Raw genomic sequence first — 17,786 nt, forward strand, 5'->3', positions numbered from 1 at the left:
AACACTCCTTCAATAGTGTTCCCATTGAAATATCAGAGAAAAGGCTACAAAATCATTACTAGTTTCTGTCAGGGATGGAGGGCGAGATAAGAGAAAAGAGACAAGGAAACATTACACTAATAGTGCTTTTTTGCTATTCAGCAGAACAGTGCTGACATGATCTAAGAGCAGACTTGCCACAGCCTGGAGAGAAATAAGAACATGCACCATAAACTTCATAAAGTTGGATACTATTTTCAAACCACAGAAAAAGGGAAGAAGAATAAATCACTAAAAATATGTCACAGAATGACAGCTACATATTAAGCAGAATATATGGATGAATAAAGGGACAAAACACAGCTGGAAAAGGTTAAAGAAGTGTCAGGAGATTTTAATTTCTCTCCATTCCAACAGTCCAATTAAGAATCACTGTTACATATTGTAGCAGTAACTACCTATCTAGTGCCTCCCATGCACACCTTCCTATCCAGAAAAAGTTGTTTGAATATTCACCTTATAGCATGATCATGGTGACTTCAAGAAGCACAAGTGAAGGCTGGCTCCTTAGCATACAGGATGCATTTTACTGCCGCAGTTAGTGTTAAAAACATGCAGCCGTACATTGTGTTATTGCACCTGCATTTCCCTTTTCCTCCCTTTAGGATTCCTACCATGGTGATTACCAGGATTAGGAACTGTAGGAAGTTTTACAACACAAAGGCTAACCCAGACAAGGCCTTTCTGAGACATCAGTGCTGCCAGGGCCCCAAGCACAGCCTCCACACCAGGGTTCAAAAGCCTCAGCACAAGGCTGGCTGTGATACAGTGCAGCCATGTAACATTGGATCAGACTCCTGGGATAAGAGCAGTGCAAGAAAGTGCTGGGAGAAGCCTTGTGGGGCCCCTTCCTTCACTTCGGAGCTGTGTTTCAGCTCAGACCCTCACCCTTGGTCCTTACTAGAGCKATGTGGCAGGTCTGTTTGTGCCTGGCCATTTACCTGGATGATCCTGACCCCGACCTGCTGATCTGATCTCCTAGCTTGACCTTGGACCTACCTCATCATTATCTGTCTGGCAATCACTGGCCTCTTGGCTGACATGAGTTACCATCATGCACCTGCTCTGCTCTTCTCGTTTGAGTACTGCTGGACTGCTCGCTTGCTGGCAAGACCACTGCTCCATCTGCCTTGTCACACTCAGCTTCCAGCTCACCTTCCCCTACCAAGCAGTCTACACTTCCTGCTCAAAGGCAAGTGGGATAGGACAGCCTCATGGCTTAGCAGAGACACATTACATTCATCCCATGTGCATTTAGCTCTGCTCTCAGTATTAGTATACAACACCTCCCTACACCAGCAGGGCACTGGGGGTTCTGTTACTAAGTTCACAAGGACCACAAGAGTATTTAAGTATTCCTTCACTGCTATCTTGAACACTGGCCAAAGCTAAGCAAAAGGTTGTATTTGAAACTTGAGTGACCAGCAGCTCTTCAGAAAGGTAAGCTGCTAGAATACAAAGACAGATTTATTATTAAGAAGGCTATGGTAAGCTTCATTACCTTGTTTAGACTCCAAGCAATTACAGTATGGAGTATATGTTGCACACACCCATGAAACAAGGCTCTAAATGTTGACCGGGACCTTTACATGGCAGTGCAATGCTAAAAATTCCATTACCATCAGCTTACAGAAAGGATGAAAATGATGTTAACCCCTGCACAAGAACTGGAGGAGCCTAAACAAATCCTGGTAACATGGGTATGCAGGAGGAAGAGAAGGGAAAGCAACAAACAATTTAGCACCTACTTCTTAACAGCTTCTTCCTTGGTCTCTATTGTGCAGACCCAAGTAGTCTCTAAAACTTTCTACTAAATGCTTTCTATTTCCCTCAAGTGTTTCAGCTAAAACAGCTAAGAGTTTCAGGAGAAGTCAGTTTGTCCTGTAGATGTCAAAATAGGTAGCAGGCTTTAGAATTAGGACCTAAACAATAAAAATAAATAAATAATAAAGAAAGTCAGTGTATTTTCTGACCCATGTGAGAGCTATTTGTTCTTACATTGTATTTCAATTTCTCAGTACTGAATAAGCCAGGCAAAATTTTTACCACTGTATCAAGGAGGAGGCAGAAGGCATTTGACTCAAATGCTGATTGAAAAGAACAGGATCCCGTAAGGAAGGAAACAAGACTTGATCAGGCAGAGAAACAGGATCTTCTTTGTCCTTCCATCCTGCACACTGCATACCCAAAGCACATCAGTCCTATCACAGGTGAGAAACAGGGAGACTCATTTGCCCCTTTTATCAACAGCAAGAATGTGCACAGTGAACAAGGTAGGCAAGAAGAAACAAATGCCACAGTGCAAGAGTGGTACCCCAGGCCCACTATTAAGACCCTTGTCTCTCCTACAGGATCCCCTTCCAGTTCCTGACAACTCACTCAAAGCTTTTTAAAGGGCTATCACCTATTTTGCAATCTTTTCTTCCTAAAGAACCCAAATTCAAATGTCAACTTTGATTTGCAGGAAGATTAAGCATTCACAATGCCAACTGAAGTCAAAGTAAGCTGTATTGTGAGTGTATGATGTTGGACTGGCTTGGGGGGTGGTGAGAGAGAAGACAAAAAGCACTGCAAAAATCCAGAACTAGCCTCAAATTGGAAGCCATTACTAGCGGATACCATTTCCCTACACTCTCTCACAGTTAAGAGGGTCACCCTATACTCTCAAAAGGCAGAAAGATAAGCTGATGCTTATAAAGAATTCTGTTGTATGGTAAGGAACACAGTTCCTTTTTAAAAAAAGAAAAAAAAAAAACACCAGAGTAGGATTTGAACAAAACAGATATGCGGGAAGACACATTTCACACTATAGGAACAGAATATAGACCATCTGCTCATTAAGCAAATACCATCCATCACATGGATGGAAAGAAACACAGTATGGTTGCTTTCCTTTTTTTTCTTTTTAATTAAAGTATTTATTCTGGTAGTGACATGAATTTCATGTCCACAAGAGGATTAGATTAAGGTTCCAATGAACAACCCTCATGATGATATTCCTCAATTTTGACTGTTCAACTTTGGAAGCTCACCAGTGTTTAACAGATCCAGGAGTAGATAATGCAAAACCCCTTCTAGATACTGGTTCCAGGCTGGCCCCTAAGTGAATAAAGATCACTAAGTCTGACATTATATTGTCACAGTGAGTTAAGTATCCAGGCTGTCATATCAGCAGAACAGAAGCTATGTGTTTCAATGACTTTCTTAAATCAGGCTTTCAAATAATTAGTGTAAGACCCCATTTATCATTAAGGTTAATTAGGTAATCAATGAACTGATAAATCAAAATCACAACTGAAAACACTGTAAAATGAACTAAGTGGGCCACCTTAAACTGTTATGGTTTAACATCTTGAAAGTTTGGGACTGAACTATCCAATCTGGATTATCTGAAGAGTACAAGTCAACAGCAATACAATCACACTGCCTATGGCTAGGCCTATAAATCCCACATTTGATCCTGAAGTCTTAAAGCTCTTCTAGAGGCTCCGCTAATATATTAGAAAATTCACAGCAGCATCTTCTTCTCTGGAGCCACTTTAAAAAAAAAAAAAAAAAAAAGAAAGAAAGAAAGAAAAAGACTTTTTTCTTTCCCCAGAAGCTCCAAATCACAGCCCTCAAACAGAATTCACATTACCATCCATGAACAGGTACTAGATGCTTCACTCCTCAAAGAAATACCTGAGTACACTCTTGATAATCACCTGTTTTGGTCCTGGTCAAGAATTTACTTTAATGTCTGCCAACCCACTGGCTCAAAATCATATTTTGAAGCTTTATACTGTCATCACCTTCATCCTCTCTGTATGCAGGTCTAGGTTAGCATTAATCTCATTCTCCAAAGAAAATTATTATTCAGCAAATAAATAATACTACAAAGCAAAATCTAACACACAATGGTTAAGCTACAGCTCACCCTTTGCACTCCCTACTGTGGCTGCAGCTACTAACACACAGTGCTCCAGCGCAGACAGTTTCAAGTGTATGAAGCTGGGGCAGGGAAGTGACAAACATTTTATCAGAGGCTACTCACCAACACCGACATACTTGTTCAGCCTCTTAAGGGACGTCTGCAGTAGAAGATCAGCACAGACTTCTTGTGCAATTTTCTAGCTGTGTTCATCATAAGACTGTCTTCTCTCCCTGCCATGCCCTGCCTCATTCCCTATATGATTTCTAGCATTGGGAAAAATGATTCAGAGGACAAGACACCAAAAACAAAAAAACAGATAGAGAAAAACATGTATCCATGCCCAAAACAATGCTAGAAAGAAAATAAACGCACATGACATCTGTGCTGGACTAGAATGCTCCACTGCACTTTGCTTCTGTACAAGCCCCAGCTACCCTAACACAAATAGCCCAAATCCTACCTCAGGCTGCCTGATACCCTAGAAAACACTGTATAGTAGCATTTGGTCATAGGACCAAAGACTACCAAAAGGCTTTATTTGAGACATAACAAAGGCATGGATACATCACCACCACTGCCTCCTCTAAAAGCATAAAGAGAGACATACCTACATTTTTAAAAAGAGCTGCAAGGTCCTGCCTTGCAGCTGACCCCATGCTCTGAAGGAGTAGAGGGAAGCTCCCTCCCCATCCTCACATGAGCAAGCTCAGGAGAGTAGCAATGGATCAGATGTAACCCAGTATACCGCATTTCCTCTAGGCAGCTCAGCATACAAGCAGTGTTTGGCTCATATTCTGAAGCATCTAGTTATCCCCATGCACTACAGGAGGAATTTTGGTGTCCCTATAGCCTGGTGCTAATTTGCAGCTATGTAAACCCTTACTTGGATGAGATGTTCATACATGACCCTATTTCATTTCGCCATTGTGGACAGTTTATTAAGCATGGTACTTGCTCCTACGGGCTTCCCAATGCAGTGCATGGTACTGCTGAAGTAGGGAGCCCACCTTATAAGCATTTAATAATTCTGGTTCAGTGCTAAAAATCAAATGGCTACAGTGCAGAAAAGGACACAGAGGATTTAACATAATTCAACTATACCTGAGTAGGAGGATTTCATGGAACACGGAGGAAAAAAAGTACTCTCCAGTGTCAGGAGTTTGCTTTGCACAGGCAATTTATGCCTGTACTCAAGAGAATGAAGAGTCTTCTTGCCCAAAAGTATAAATCTTACATTATATGAAAGACTAGATTACTAATTCCCATTACCAAAAGCAGGGCATCGGCATATCAAAAACTTGCAGGTGTACCAGGAAACAACTCTCATAACAACAACTTACACAACAATTCTCACTAGGCTATTAAAGACATCAGTTACCATGGTATTCAAAATTGAAGTTAACATTAAAATAATCATTTAATGATTCAGTTAAAAAACTTGCAGACCCACAGCTTGCTGGAACACAGTTGTAGAAGCAGGTGTCAAAACATACTAATTATCAGCTTGTTAGAGCTTCATCTTACTTAAATTATTTCACCCTATCTCAATATCCTGAATTCCCCCAGGCATTTTTATTGCCTGTCAAAAATTTCTGTCTCACTACTCAAAAACAGACCAACAGTATGCAGTATCAGTCTGAATAAAAAAAAATAGCTTCTTCTCTCAAGCAATTTTGCTAAATAAACCTAACAAATAAAAATCCACAGGGTGATGGGGCAAGAGTAAGTATACTGCTTATGCTAGTCTGTAATCCAATTCCTTCCAATCCTACAAACAACTTCAGCTTCCTGAAGTTCACCACATTCACTTCCAATATGACTCTACACATCAATACGAGAGGGAGCACACATCAACAGTTCTCCTAGCTTTAGTCAGAGGTGGATTTGTGACCACTGCTCCAGGTCTCTTCCTCCATCATCAACTCCAAAGCTCTCATAGTCCGATCTGTTCTGCAGCAATTCCCTGGAGCTCCTGCTCCAAAGTATTGTGCAAACATGGGCCTATGTTCTCAGTGGGAACTCAGGTGTTTATACTGGTCAAGCAAAATTGCCTGAGGGCAGCTGCCTGGCATTGGGAAGAAAAACTACCTGGAACATAGTCTGCAAAAACAGGGTAAAACTAATATATATATATGTAGGGAAGGAAGAAAAAAAAAAAAAAAAAAGAAGTGGTGGTTGTCAGCTCACCTTAAGTTTGGGCCAAAGGATGCTAACAGAGCAAAAAAACGTATTTCTTAGACTATCTTAACAACCTGATATTTGAGTATTATGCAACATCAGCCAAGCTCCCAAACATCAGTATGTACACCAGGAAATGCCACTTCAAATTTTGAAAGGAGAACAGATCACAAAGTTTGCAGAAAGAGTTGAAGGGGTCTTTCTGCTTATCTACTGGGGAATATTTACGCAGAAGTCTTTTTTGACACTGTCTCCTGTAACATCCTCCTAGATAAGCTCAGGAAATGTGGGTTAGACGAGCGGACAGTGAGGTGGATTGAAAACTGGCTGAAAGGCAAAGCTCAGAGGGTCATCAGCAGTGGTGTGGAGTCTAGTTGGAGGCCTGTGGCTAGTGGAGTCCCCCAGGGCTCAGTCCTGGGTCCCATCCTGTTCAACTTTTTCATCAATGACCTGGATGAGGGGACAGAGTGCCTCCTCAGCAAGTTTGCTGATGATACCAAACTGGGAGGAGCGGCCGATACACCTGAGGGCTGTGCTGCCATTCAGAGAGACCTGGACAGGCTGGAGAGCTGGGCAGAGAGGAACCTCCTGAGGTTCGACAAGGGCAAGTGCAGAGTCCTGCACCTAGGGAGAAATAACGCTAGGCACCAGGACAAGCTGGGGGCTGACCTGCTGGAGAGCAGCTCTGCAGAGAAAGACCTGGGAGTGCTGGTGGATGACAGGTTGACCAGGAGCCAGCAATGTGCCCTTGTGGCCAAGAAGGCCAATGGTATCCTGGGGTGCATTAGGAAGAGTGTTGCCAGCAGGTCGAGGGAGGTGATCCTGCCCCTCTACTCAGCCCTTGTGAGGCCTCATCKGGAGTCCTGTGTCCAGGTCTGGGCTCCCCAGGACGAGAGAGACATAAAGCTACTGGAGAGAGTCCAGCGCAGGGCTACGAGGATGATCAGAGCGCTGGAGCATCTGCCCTATGAGGAACGGCTGTGAAAGCCAGGCGTGTTTAGCCTGGGGAAGAGAAGACTGAGGGGGGAATCTTATCAATGTGTACCTGAAGGGAGGGTGTCAAGGGGACGGGGACAAACTCTTTTCAGTTGTCCCGTGTGACAGGACAAGAAGCAATGGGCAGAAATTGAAGCACAGGAAGTTCCGCCTGAGCGTGAGGGGGAATTTCTTCCCTGTGAGAGTGACGGAGCACTGGCACAGGCTGCCCAGAGAGCCTCCTTCTCTGGAGATCTTCAAGGCCCGCCTGGATGCAGCCCTGTCTACCGTGCTCTAGGTGACCCTGGTGAGCAGGGAGGTTGGACTAGATGATCTCCAGAGGTCCCTTCCAAGCTTACTGATTCTGTGATTCTATGATTCTAAGTCAATTCATCCATCCACTGCATTCATGGAGGCAAAATGCAACTCCCCATCTCAGGTAGCAAAACAGAGCCCAGTGCTGCAAGGAGAGACATGGTTTGAAGGAGGTTTCCAGAAACAGACTAGGTCTAGGCTACTGAGAATATGTATAGATCAAGACAAGGACCTTACTGACAGACAGCTTAGGAAGCACATCTCTTTTCTGACTTGAACAGTCCAGATGCATTTACAGGTGCATTTTAGTGCATTTTCTATCTCCCTGAAACAGAACACAATACAGCCTATAAGAAACAATAATCATCTGTAGAAAAAAGTAACCTTGCCTTTAGCCAATTCTCAGCCACACGGAGCATCAGTACTTTTACACAACTGTGGAAGACCTTGCAATTTTCACATTTCAGTGTGCTATCTCACCCCACACCCATATGCTCTGCTGAGAGGCCGATTTCAGACAAGCGCTGGAGTTTTACAGTTCTTTCACTATTTTTCCATACCTTGTGGTATGGACAGCACTGCCATTGGTTTCCTTACGAATACATGGCATAAATATAAAACTACACATATTTACAGAGTCTTTTAGTGTAATCAGTGATGCACTGTTGCTGTTAGGGAAATTAAAAAAAAAAAAGTGGAGAAGATAAAGGCTACTGGAGTCAGCAGATCTCAAAATCTGATCTGTAGAAAACTGACAGGTCACAGCGACAGCATTCCTTGTTTCTACCTACTAAATTGCATTAAAAGAAGCAGCTAAAAATAATACTTCCCTAATATAAAGTTCTCCATGAAAGCAACTGCTGCCATCCGTTGCAGAGATGTTATACAACTCAAAGGGGGAGGGAAAACAACTCGCGCATTTACAAAGAGGAAAAACAGTGTTCATAACGCAAGCCACATCTTAATAGCTGGCATTTTGTGAAGAAGCTTTTGAACCTGCATTGTACCACTACAGAGCTTTCATGACTACAGATACCACGTAAAGAGCAAAGCTCCAGTCTTGGAGGCAGTATTCACACTTGGCAGATGACAGCAAAAGAACCAACCACTGGACTATGAACTTCCATTTTTTTCTGGAAAACCTGGACAAGCTACTAACATAACTTCAGGATGCAAATATACAAAAAACACAGCTTTTATCAGATGTTTTGCTGGTAAAACAGAACATAATGTTGCCAAAAATAAGAGCAATTCTGTTAAACCATTACGTTCCCGCTCCTTTTCAGTCAGTACTGTCTTTCTGCAACAATTCAATTTACACTACTGCATCTGTTGGTTTGGAAGATGGATTGTTTTTGTTCTTAGATCCATACTGCTCTCAAGTTTTGTTATATTCTCAAAGCTCAGTATTCCAAGGTTGTGTTCACGTGTTCTGCAGCAGTCACCACTTTTCAAAACAGAATATAGAAACAAGCCTAAGAAGTTGCACTCTGTGTCTCCTGCAAAATAGATCTAATTTTGTATCACAAACTACTGATTGTTCCAGGGCTAGAGAGAGATTAAGAGAGCTTTTATACCATCTAGCATATTTTTCTTCTCTTTCTATCATCCTCCTTCCTACAACTCTAAAAGCTGAATGACTGCCAGAAAAATTAGAGAAACTATTTTTCACTGAAATATTTGAATAAAACATTATAAAAGTTCCATGATACAGTTTAATTATGCTGTTAAACACAAAGAACATTTAACTATCTTTAAGAAGTTACAAATGCTTTTTAAAAAAAAAACCCCACACATCTTAGAAGATACCAAGTGAAATCGCTTTTAAAACGCTGCACTGTAGCGCTGAATGACACAGGAAATGAGGAACAAAGAAAGGAATTTCATAGATTCCAGATGTACTCTAACACCAGCTGGGAAATACAAGCAAGAATCAACTAAAGCCTTGTAAAAAGCTACCACTAACTATTTTCTTCTAGAGCTCTTGAACAAAAGTAGCTGTAAACAATTTGAAAATAAAAATATTTTTAGAAGAAATTGGAAACAGTAGTCAAAATCTTCTTCCCCTCTCTCCTGTTTTAAGGGAGTTTAAAACCCAAGCCTGAACGCATCTGTTTTTCTGGGCTGCTTCCATAAATACAAAAACTCTGTATGCGCAGCCATAACAGAAGCACAACTGTAAAATAAAGTATTTTGAATTGCCTGTTCTCTTATACCTGAAATATGAAAGCTGAATGATTTCCCTTGCTTATGAGTTTCAAAAATATGAAAGTTATTTACACTTTATACCTTCAAGAAAGCTATAGAGAAAATGGAATGGAACGGGGAATTTGTATCTGTAAAATGCTAGAACAAATTATCAGGCATTCAAACTTTATTCCATTAGTTAGAAATTCAAAAATTAGAGAGGATAAGAACCCTAAATAGAACTCCTTCGCAAGTTTAAAGACTCTTGTGCTCTCTGAGTAAACCACAGTCTCCAATGTTCCTTTTCTGAAGCACAGACTTAGGGCCTGTAAGGCAGGCTCCTTTTAAATGGATTTTGAAATCTCTGAGTAACAAGTACAATGACAAATGGACAAGTATACTTCCTCCTAAAAGAGAAAGAATAGAAGTGTGAGGTTACTTCTAATGCAGGTCTGTGTTCCAGAAGAAGATTTCCCCTCCTCCTGTTATTTGAGAAGTATTCTGTCCAAATGAACTTCAAATCCTTCCTCAGATTTGTTGTGCATAGCTAATTTGAGTAGTTTCAGCTAATGTTTCACCTAGTTTATGCAACATTGCATAAATGAATATTTAATATTAAAAATAAATTGCATACTAAACATTGTTTCAAATGTTACCTGCTGAAACCTACTGTTCTTTTATGTGTAAGAGAATCACCCCCCTCCTTCACACTACTGAGATTTCCCACCACATCACGCCTGACCTTTTCTGCTATTTGCGATGAAGTCCCACAGTCACACTCCCCAGCAGGTAGGGAACAGGGAGATGCAGTTGGTGAGGCTCTTCCCGTTGCACTCCTGCTTCCGCTGGGAGAGGCAATAACCAGCAAATGGGAAAGTCTCTAGCCACAGAGACCAAGATAGACATCTGATGCCTGCAATATGAAACTGGAGAGCAGCACTTCTAACTACAGAAGTTAGTTAGAWGTTAAGCAAGTCAGACCAGGATGCAAGTCTTCAGTATTTTCATTCCTTCCTCAAAAAGGCTTTAAAAAATATAAATATACTATACTATTTTCCCTTTCAGACAGGAAAGGCAGTGGGGGAGGGAAAATCAAAGCCCTCAAACTTTCAACTGAATCTTTAAAGTATTTTCCATTTGGCTATGATCAAAAAAAAAAAAAAAAAAGGAAAATTTTCCTTTTATCACTCCACCACATTTTTATTTTTTTCATTTTGCCAAACTTTCACCCAGAAAATGTTTGAAAGGAGGAAAAAAAACACATGAAGTTTCAGGGAAGTTGCTTTCTCTTCGTAGAGGTTAGGAACGGGGAGGAAGGAAGTTAAATTTGTTTTGTTTTTATTCCAAAACAAAGCTTCTAGCTGGATCCTAAATTCAGTCATCAGTCTATGCTGAAGAAATAAAGACACTGTTAAAAGAACAGACACCGGCCAAACAGATACACTGTTAAAGATACACTGTGTTATACCTCACAGAATTATTAAACATTGCTAAAAAGCAGAAGGTGAGAGCTGTTCAGAATGTGAAAGTCTGTGACTATCTTTTCAGTTTAATAAAATATAACCTGTTATTACATTTAAGCATATACCAAGTTTCTCCTTGATTATAAACACAAAATGAATAAACTCCTGGTACTAGAAAGTTTTAAAGAACAACATTAAGACAAAATAATGGCTTAATGACTGTTAATAATGTCTTTAACGACTGTTAATATACACCTTGGGTGACCAGATCCCCAGAGCATTAGCAGACCACTGGCACACAAGCACACACATTTTTCTTCTACATATTTGGCTATTTAACTTTTATTAGTCTGGAATTATTATGACTAATATAATGGTCTGATATTTACATCTTTAATATTCAAAGACARCAAACTTCTGTGTTTATTCTAGGGTTTCTGTTCCCTCACCAGCTTCTTCCTCTCGAACAGGAAAACAGCTTATCCTATAAATGCACCAGTTTGCAGAGGGTTTCCCACAAGGAAATTGTCACAAAATTAGAGGTATTAAGTGCTCCTTAACAACTCTAAGTGGATTCAGCCTCGTCCTTCTTCCCCTCTCTCCAAGAGAACAAGTGCTACATGAGCTACTCAGATTTAATTCAGCTCTCACAGAAATATAACTATGGCTCCAACAGAATTATTCACAATTTACACCATTTTTTCAGGTTAGGGATAAAGACAATACTCAACACCACACACTTCAGCTTTAGAAGATGTGTCCATGATGGAGAAGTAATGGTGGGGGAAGAGAAGCCAATACCAATTAATAAGAACCAAAATGCTTGAACTGTTGTAGGTAGCTAGGGGGTCTAGAACTGAGCTTGAGAGACAAGTAGTTCTCAGGTGAAAGGTCCTAGAGACATGTATAACAGTTTGTCAGATTATCCTCTGGGTGATCTCATTGCAGTTTTAGCATCTGTGCTCCACAGCAGCTGACTGAGCCCACGTGGACTGAGACTAACAAATACAGCACCATCAAGAATGCACGAACTACAGAAGAAAAGCAGACTGAAGAGCACAGCAACACTCAAACTGTCTCATGATATGGTCAGTTTATGGACATGAAAGCAGAAGATGCACTTGCTGCTGCCTCCTCCACTCCCACTCCATTAAGCTCCTGATACTTGTCCAGAGACAGCTCTGACATTCATTCAAGTGTACAGATTCAGTTCATTAAAATGGAAGAAAATTAAATCTGACAAGAAAAAGTTGAGCAGAGTCAACAATGGGTATGTTTGAGGTAGAGGCATGTGAAGTACTAGGAGCAAGATGAGCCTGGAAGGGGGAAAAGCAAGACCTCCCTCTTCAGCAGCAATGAGCTACTAATTTGGGTTAGCATATCATGAAGCCATGCCTTAGACTGTACCTACTAGTAGAAAATAACAAAGCAATGGGTAAAACATGAAGGAGATCGGGACCAGATACAGAACAGAGATACAGAAACACAGCAAGATGCAGCATAGGAGTATCAAGACCTGCCTAATCTGACAGTTTAAGCACTAGAACACTTGTTTTCTATAAGAGAATAGTCTGAAGAGTCATTTCAACACAATGAAAAGTTTCCAAAAGCATTTTCTGGAATACAGTGAAGTTAAGATATCCAGCATGTAAGAGCACTTCTCTCACTCAGAAGGACTATGCTTTGAAGACACCAGTCTGCTCTCCATATTTGTTCCAACCATGGCTCCTGACAGTCCATGACAAGCTGCCATAGCTTGCTGTTCTTGAAAGACCATTGGCCTTGGCTCTTTTCATTCAGCATACTGAACAGCCAGAACACAATAAATATCAAAATTGGCAGTGTCTGAAATTTCAAAACAAAGGTGAAAAATCTGCATAACCTATTCTGCACCCTCCACAGCCAGTGGCAAACTCAAGCCTTAAACTGTTTTTAGCATTGCAGTCAGCTGGTAACACTTGCCACTTTATTTTACCAACACAGCATCAATTTAAGCTGTACCTGTAAACTATTAACTTTGAACCAAATCATTAGAAAATCATCCACATTTTTATAAGAAACATTTTGCATTTCCTAAATAAACTTCTTCTATTACATATACAGGGAAAATTCTCACATTCTAAAAATACCTAGTTAATAACCTTATGCCTCTTTTACCTGGGGATAAATCCATTTATAGTATTACGCAGTGAGCATATTTAGTTGTACTGACTTACTTCCATGAGCAACCACTTAAGATAAGGCACTAAATCCCAACAGATAACATTAAAAGGGACATCTTCTCAAGGCAAAATGGATTTCCCTGATGAACTTTAGGATTACTAGCCTAAGAAAAGTCTTTTAAGTTTGTCAGAGTCAAGATGGCTCCTCCTTACCCTTGGAGGAATGCATCGGAGCGTTTCTCTCAAACACTTATTTTGTATTAGGTTTTACGGTAGCAGTGCAACAAATACTTTCGCTTGGCAATCAATCTTCTTAAACACTAGTATACTGGCACTGAAACAAATACTCAGTAGCTGACATCACCTAAGGCTCCCAGTTTCCCAAAGAAGGGTTCAGTTCCCTCTGCAACATCTTCAAACCCATAGCTCTGTATACATTTGCAAGGAAGACACAGTAAGTACAAACCAACAACCTTCACTTGAGTAGTCAAATTGGATCACTGCAATGTAACTGAGACTTTTGAGCTCTCAAAAAATAGTGGGTTTATTTTCTGATCAGGGTAAGTTGTGAATGTGCTGTCAACCTAGGTCAGGCAGTAGCAAGCCTTTACAAGACAACATGTTAAAAGTTCGTATCTGATCACACGCAGCACTAAGGAAAGACCATGCTGCCAGAAGTTCCACATTTTAGATTATGAACTCAACACTTTTAACCACAAACGATCAATCCCCTGGTCCTTTCCAAGAATCATAAAGGACATCTGTAAGTCTACGAATGTCTTAATCCTCACTGTAAGCACTTACAGTGTATCAGCTGGCCACTATACCCCTGAGGTCAACAGAACTGTAAGCAAATAGGTCCCACTCATTAAATTGGGACTTCTGATAGTCTTCTCCTGCATAACATGCTCCTGTCCCAAACCCATCACTCCAAGAATATACAGTATCACATCATTATTATTCTAAAGGTATGAGACAACTTAATCTACACAACAAGCCTAGCAATAGCTAGAAAAATACTATTTTAGGGCAGTTTGAAGAGTCTTAAGAGTCCTAAATCCATCAGCAATAGATTTTAGGGACAGGAAGAGCCAAACTGCTTATTATATTACAGTGAGAATTCACAAATGAGCAGTCTCCCTAAGTTCCTTAAGTTTTCAAGTATAAATTTCATCAAGTAGATCCTGCCACAAAGGGAGCCATTCTCTGCTAACTAGAATATAGCCTTCCAAAGCAGATGTGCTGATATGAGCCTTCAGTTTTTGATATGAAAGTTTAAGTTAAACAGTTAATTTCATTTAAGAAGAGCAAAAAGTAGCAGTCAAGAAAAATTAATTATTAGCAGTAAAATACAAGTCATGTTGTCAAGCAGAAGCACTCTCTTTGTAGTTTTTCCAGCCAATCATCAGCCATAGAGCCTTATGTTGWTTCCTTTCAGGTTTTGAAACACTGACTCATGGAAATATCAGCACTGCACACTTCCTCAAAGTGGCAATCTTATAGGAAGTGTTTGTTTAGTCTTACATGACACATTGTTTTGTTTAGGTATAAGGGATTCCGGTAAAAATAATTTTTAATTAAGAAAAAAAAAAGACAAGACGACAACAGTTTCAATAAAGGGAAGCCAAAAGAAATCATTTTCAAATGGATTTGAGAACAGTGTACATATTTGCACAGAAATTACTTTCTTCTTTTAACTGTATGCTACTTTCTTACAATAAACATGAGCAGAAGTAGTCAGGCACCAAGTTCTCTCAATTCAACAAACCGCAAAAGAAACCAGAAACTGGACAAGACACAGCACAGTAACAACTCCTCCTAACATTACTACCCACAATGACAGAGTTCATGTTATTGCTGCATGTCTTCAGTATCTCAATGAGACATTTTTGGAAATGGCACATCATTAGCAGTGCAACCAAATGAAGAAAACATGGGATCTTAAGGACCTCAAGGGTTCACATTTTCAATAGAGAACAGATGGCACAAGTCAAATCCAAATAAGACTAAAAATAACATTATTCAGAATGGAGAAGCATTTAGAAGAACTGGGATAAAACTCCCTATCTAGCTAAATATGGCTGATTCTATTCAGCCCATCAGTCCCAGAAGAACAAGTAATATCAGCAGAGGAAAATGTGCCTTCATTTACATTCAGCTTAGAAATACAGGATAAGACATTGCTATAGCAATACTAGGGTATTCAAACATCTCTAGGCTATGGATGCTTTACACAGCCTTAAGCCTCCAAACTGTACCAATCTTTCTACTGAAAGACAAGTCACCATGTGTTCTCCACCCTTATCTCGCAGTGTGTTTGCAATGATTCTTCAAAACATCCTGCATTTCATCAGATTCACACCAAGGCACACTTGCATACCAGTGCCACCATTCATGATTTGCCAGCAGAGGTGCTACAGACCCAGAAATGTCTTAACAGATCATGCACAGAATATCTGAAAGTTGGGGATTTGCTGGAATTTGGCTGTGGAACAAGCCTCCAAGAAACAGAACTGATTTCAAGGCTGAGCACTTCTAGAGCACGATAATTAAAACAAGTCAAGAGGGTAAATAACTTCCCTCTCTTCAAAAGGTTGAGAGCTTCCTATCACTAGAAGAAGTCCACAAGATGTTAGTGAATGGAAAGTGCTAACAGACAAGTTATTTTACTGTTGGGAACAGCTGCCAGTAACAGTGTCCCTCCCTCTCCCTCCAGTGCTCACCATTGCCTATTACATCTACACACTAGTATCTTTCTGGAGAGAATCTACAAGCCTCCACATACAATTTCTTTTAGATTTCAGGATCAATTACTTTAGAAAGCCTGTTAGATTACAATTACTTCCTCAAGCCATCAGTAACCAAAGCAATCCTGGCACTTCTGTTTTTCCCACAAGACTCTCACAAAGCATAGTCAGCTACAGAAAAGTATTCAATTTCTGAAAACGAACTCCATAAACTCCTGCCGCAAAAGTTGACTAATAATGGCTTCAGACACTTTCCAATATAGAAAGAAGGAGTTTGCTTTTCCACGCACTTACTATCGCCCTCTGCTGCATTAGAGCAGAAAATCTGAGGGCTGCAACGCTCCCTGCTGCTTAAGGCACTGACGTTATTCTTGCAGTTCAACGAGCGAAGATCTCTCGCTTAGAAGAGAGAGATGAAACGCCGGCGTATGAGCACTGCGTGCAGTCTTTCCTACTCAGGACCCACGCGAAGGGAAGGCAAGGAGAGTTCCTGCAACAGTGCACATTAATCAAATGCTCAACTCTAACGACGGCTCTGGTAACTGAGCTCAGTAGCAGCATTAACTTCAGTCAATGATTTAATCACATTAATCTCAAGTCTTTCACTGTTGTTATTACCTTCGATCTTTTCTGGCACTCAAAGGAGTCCCCCTGTTCTAGTCACCTCAATCGATTAGGTATGATAACGTTGCTGTTTTCTTCTCAAAACATGAGATAGCATCCTATATTTGAGGCCCTGTTCTCACTCCATTCACAAAGATCAGCAGGTAGGAACAACAAAGCAATATCAACTACTCGCATAGACTTTTTTCCTTAACCTAAGGTGACAACTGGCTGTTACAAAGTTGCTTTTACAAGCACCAAAAGGCAAAGGGAGATTTGTCAAGAGTGGCAACAAGAGGCTACAGGTCCAGCTCCCTCAGGACCCTCCACAGGGAGTCGGGCACTATCTTCCCACTTCCTTTCAAATTCCCAGCCACCAGCACAACAAACTGCTCCCTCTGAAAATGAGTTTAATTCTGTTACAGAAACAAGGGATTTCGCTACAATCCTGCACACTCAAAACAGTACCAGAGAGAGCTTAATCTGCACAGTGACATCTGTCGCTTACTTTCTAATAATGTGGTTTAGAGTTCGATCAACAGCAAGGATAAGAGCGAAGCTGCAAACACGAACCGTAAGAAACCATCAAGCGACAACAGCCCCAGCCGGRCCCATTCGGCGAGGCGCTGAGGCACGGATGCCTCTTACCAGCAGCTTTTTTTCTTTTTCTTTCCCTTTTCCCTGGTTTTACAGCAGCTTTGGCAGCGACATGCAGAACTGAGACTCGGCAACTGCGCTCGCCTTCAAACTTTTAGCATGTAGCTTAGCAGCGATTAAGCTATGTATTATATATACGAGAAGAATAACTAAAACGGACCTAACGCCGGGCTGTCACCGCTGCCTCGGGGCGGCCCCCGGCCCCACGCCAACGGCCGCGGTGGGGGAAGGGGCCGCCGGGAAGGGCCCCGCGCCGACCCCTCATCGCCGCGCCCCCCCCACCCCGGCCGGGGGACCCGCGCCGCTGCCGCCCTCACCGATTTTAATCCTGACGCTCTGGAAAACGCGCAGCCCCTCTTCCTCCACCGCCATGGTGCCGGCGGCGCCGCAGCCTCTCCGCCGCGGGGACGCGCGGGCCGGGCCGGGCCGGGCCGGGGGGAAGGAGGCAGGCGAGCCGCCGCCACGGGACGGAGGGCTAGCGGACAGCTCGGAGCGCGCCGCCACCGGGTCCCCCGCGCCAGTGAGGGAGGGAGGAAGGGAGCGAGCG

General features: G+C 41.6%; 1 protein-coding gene across 3 annotated transcripts in view; it reads right to left on the bottom strand.

Moving 5' to 3' along the window:
• RASA3 (RAS p21 protein activator 3) overlaps window positions 1-17,786 on the bottom strand; it is a 182,000-nt gene that overhangs the window by 117,108 nt on the left and 47,106 nt on the right. For 2 of the 3 annotated variants that reach the window (XM_085320870.1, XM_085320868.1), the window contains exon 1: window positions 17,557-17,774. The exons of the other annotated variant lie outside the window; for it this stretch is intronic. In XM_085320870.1, the coding sequence (XP_085176996.1) occupies window positions 17,557-17,611 (55 nt within the window). In that variant the 5' untranslated portion in view covers window positions 17,612-17,774. Of the gene's footprint in view, window positions 1-17,556; window positions 17,775-17,786 lie in introns of those variants that run through there. 3 annotated transcript variants of the gene reach the window in all.

This window comes from Rhea americana, unplaced genomic scaffold (assembly GCF_003343005.1).
Source record: "Rhea americana isolate MKP2758 unplaced genomic scaffold, rheAme1 scaffold_66, whole genome shotgun sequence".
In the NCBI taxonomy this organism is placed as follows: Eukaryota; Metazoa; Chordata; class Aves; order Rheiformes; family Rheidae; genus Rhea; species Rhea americana.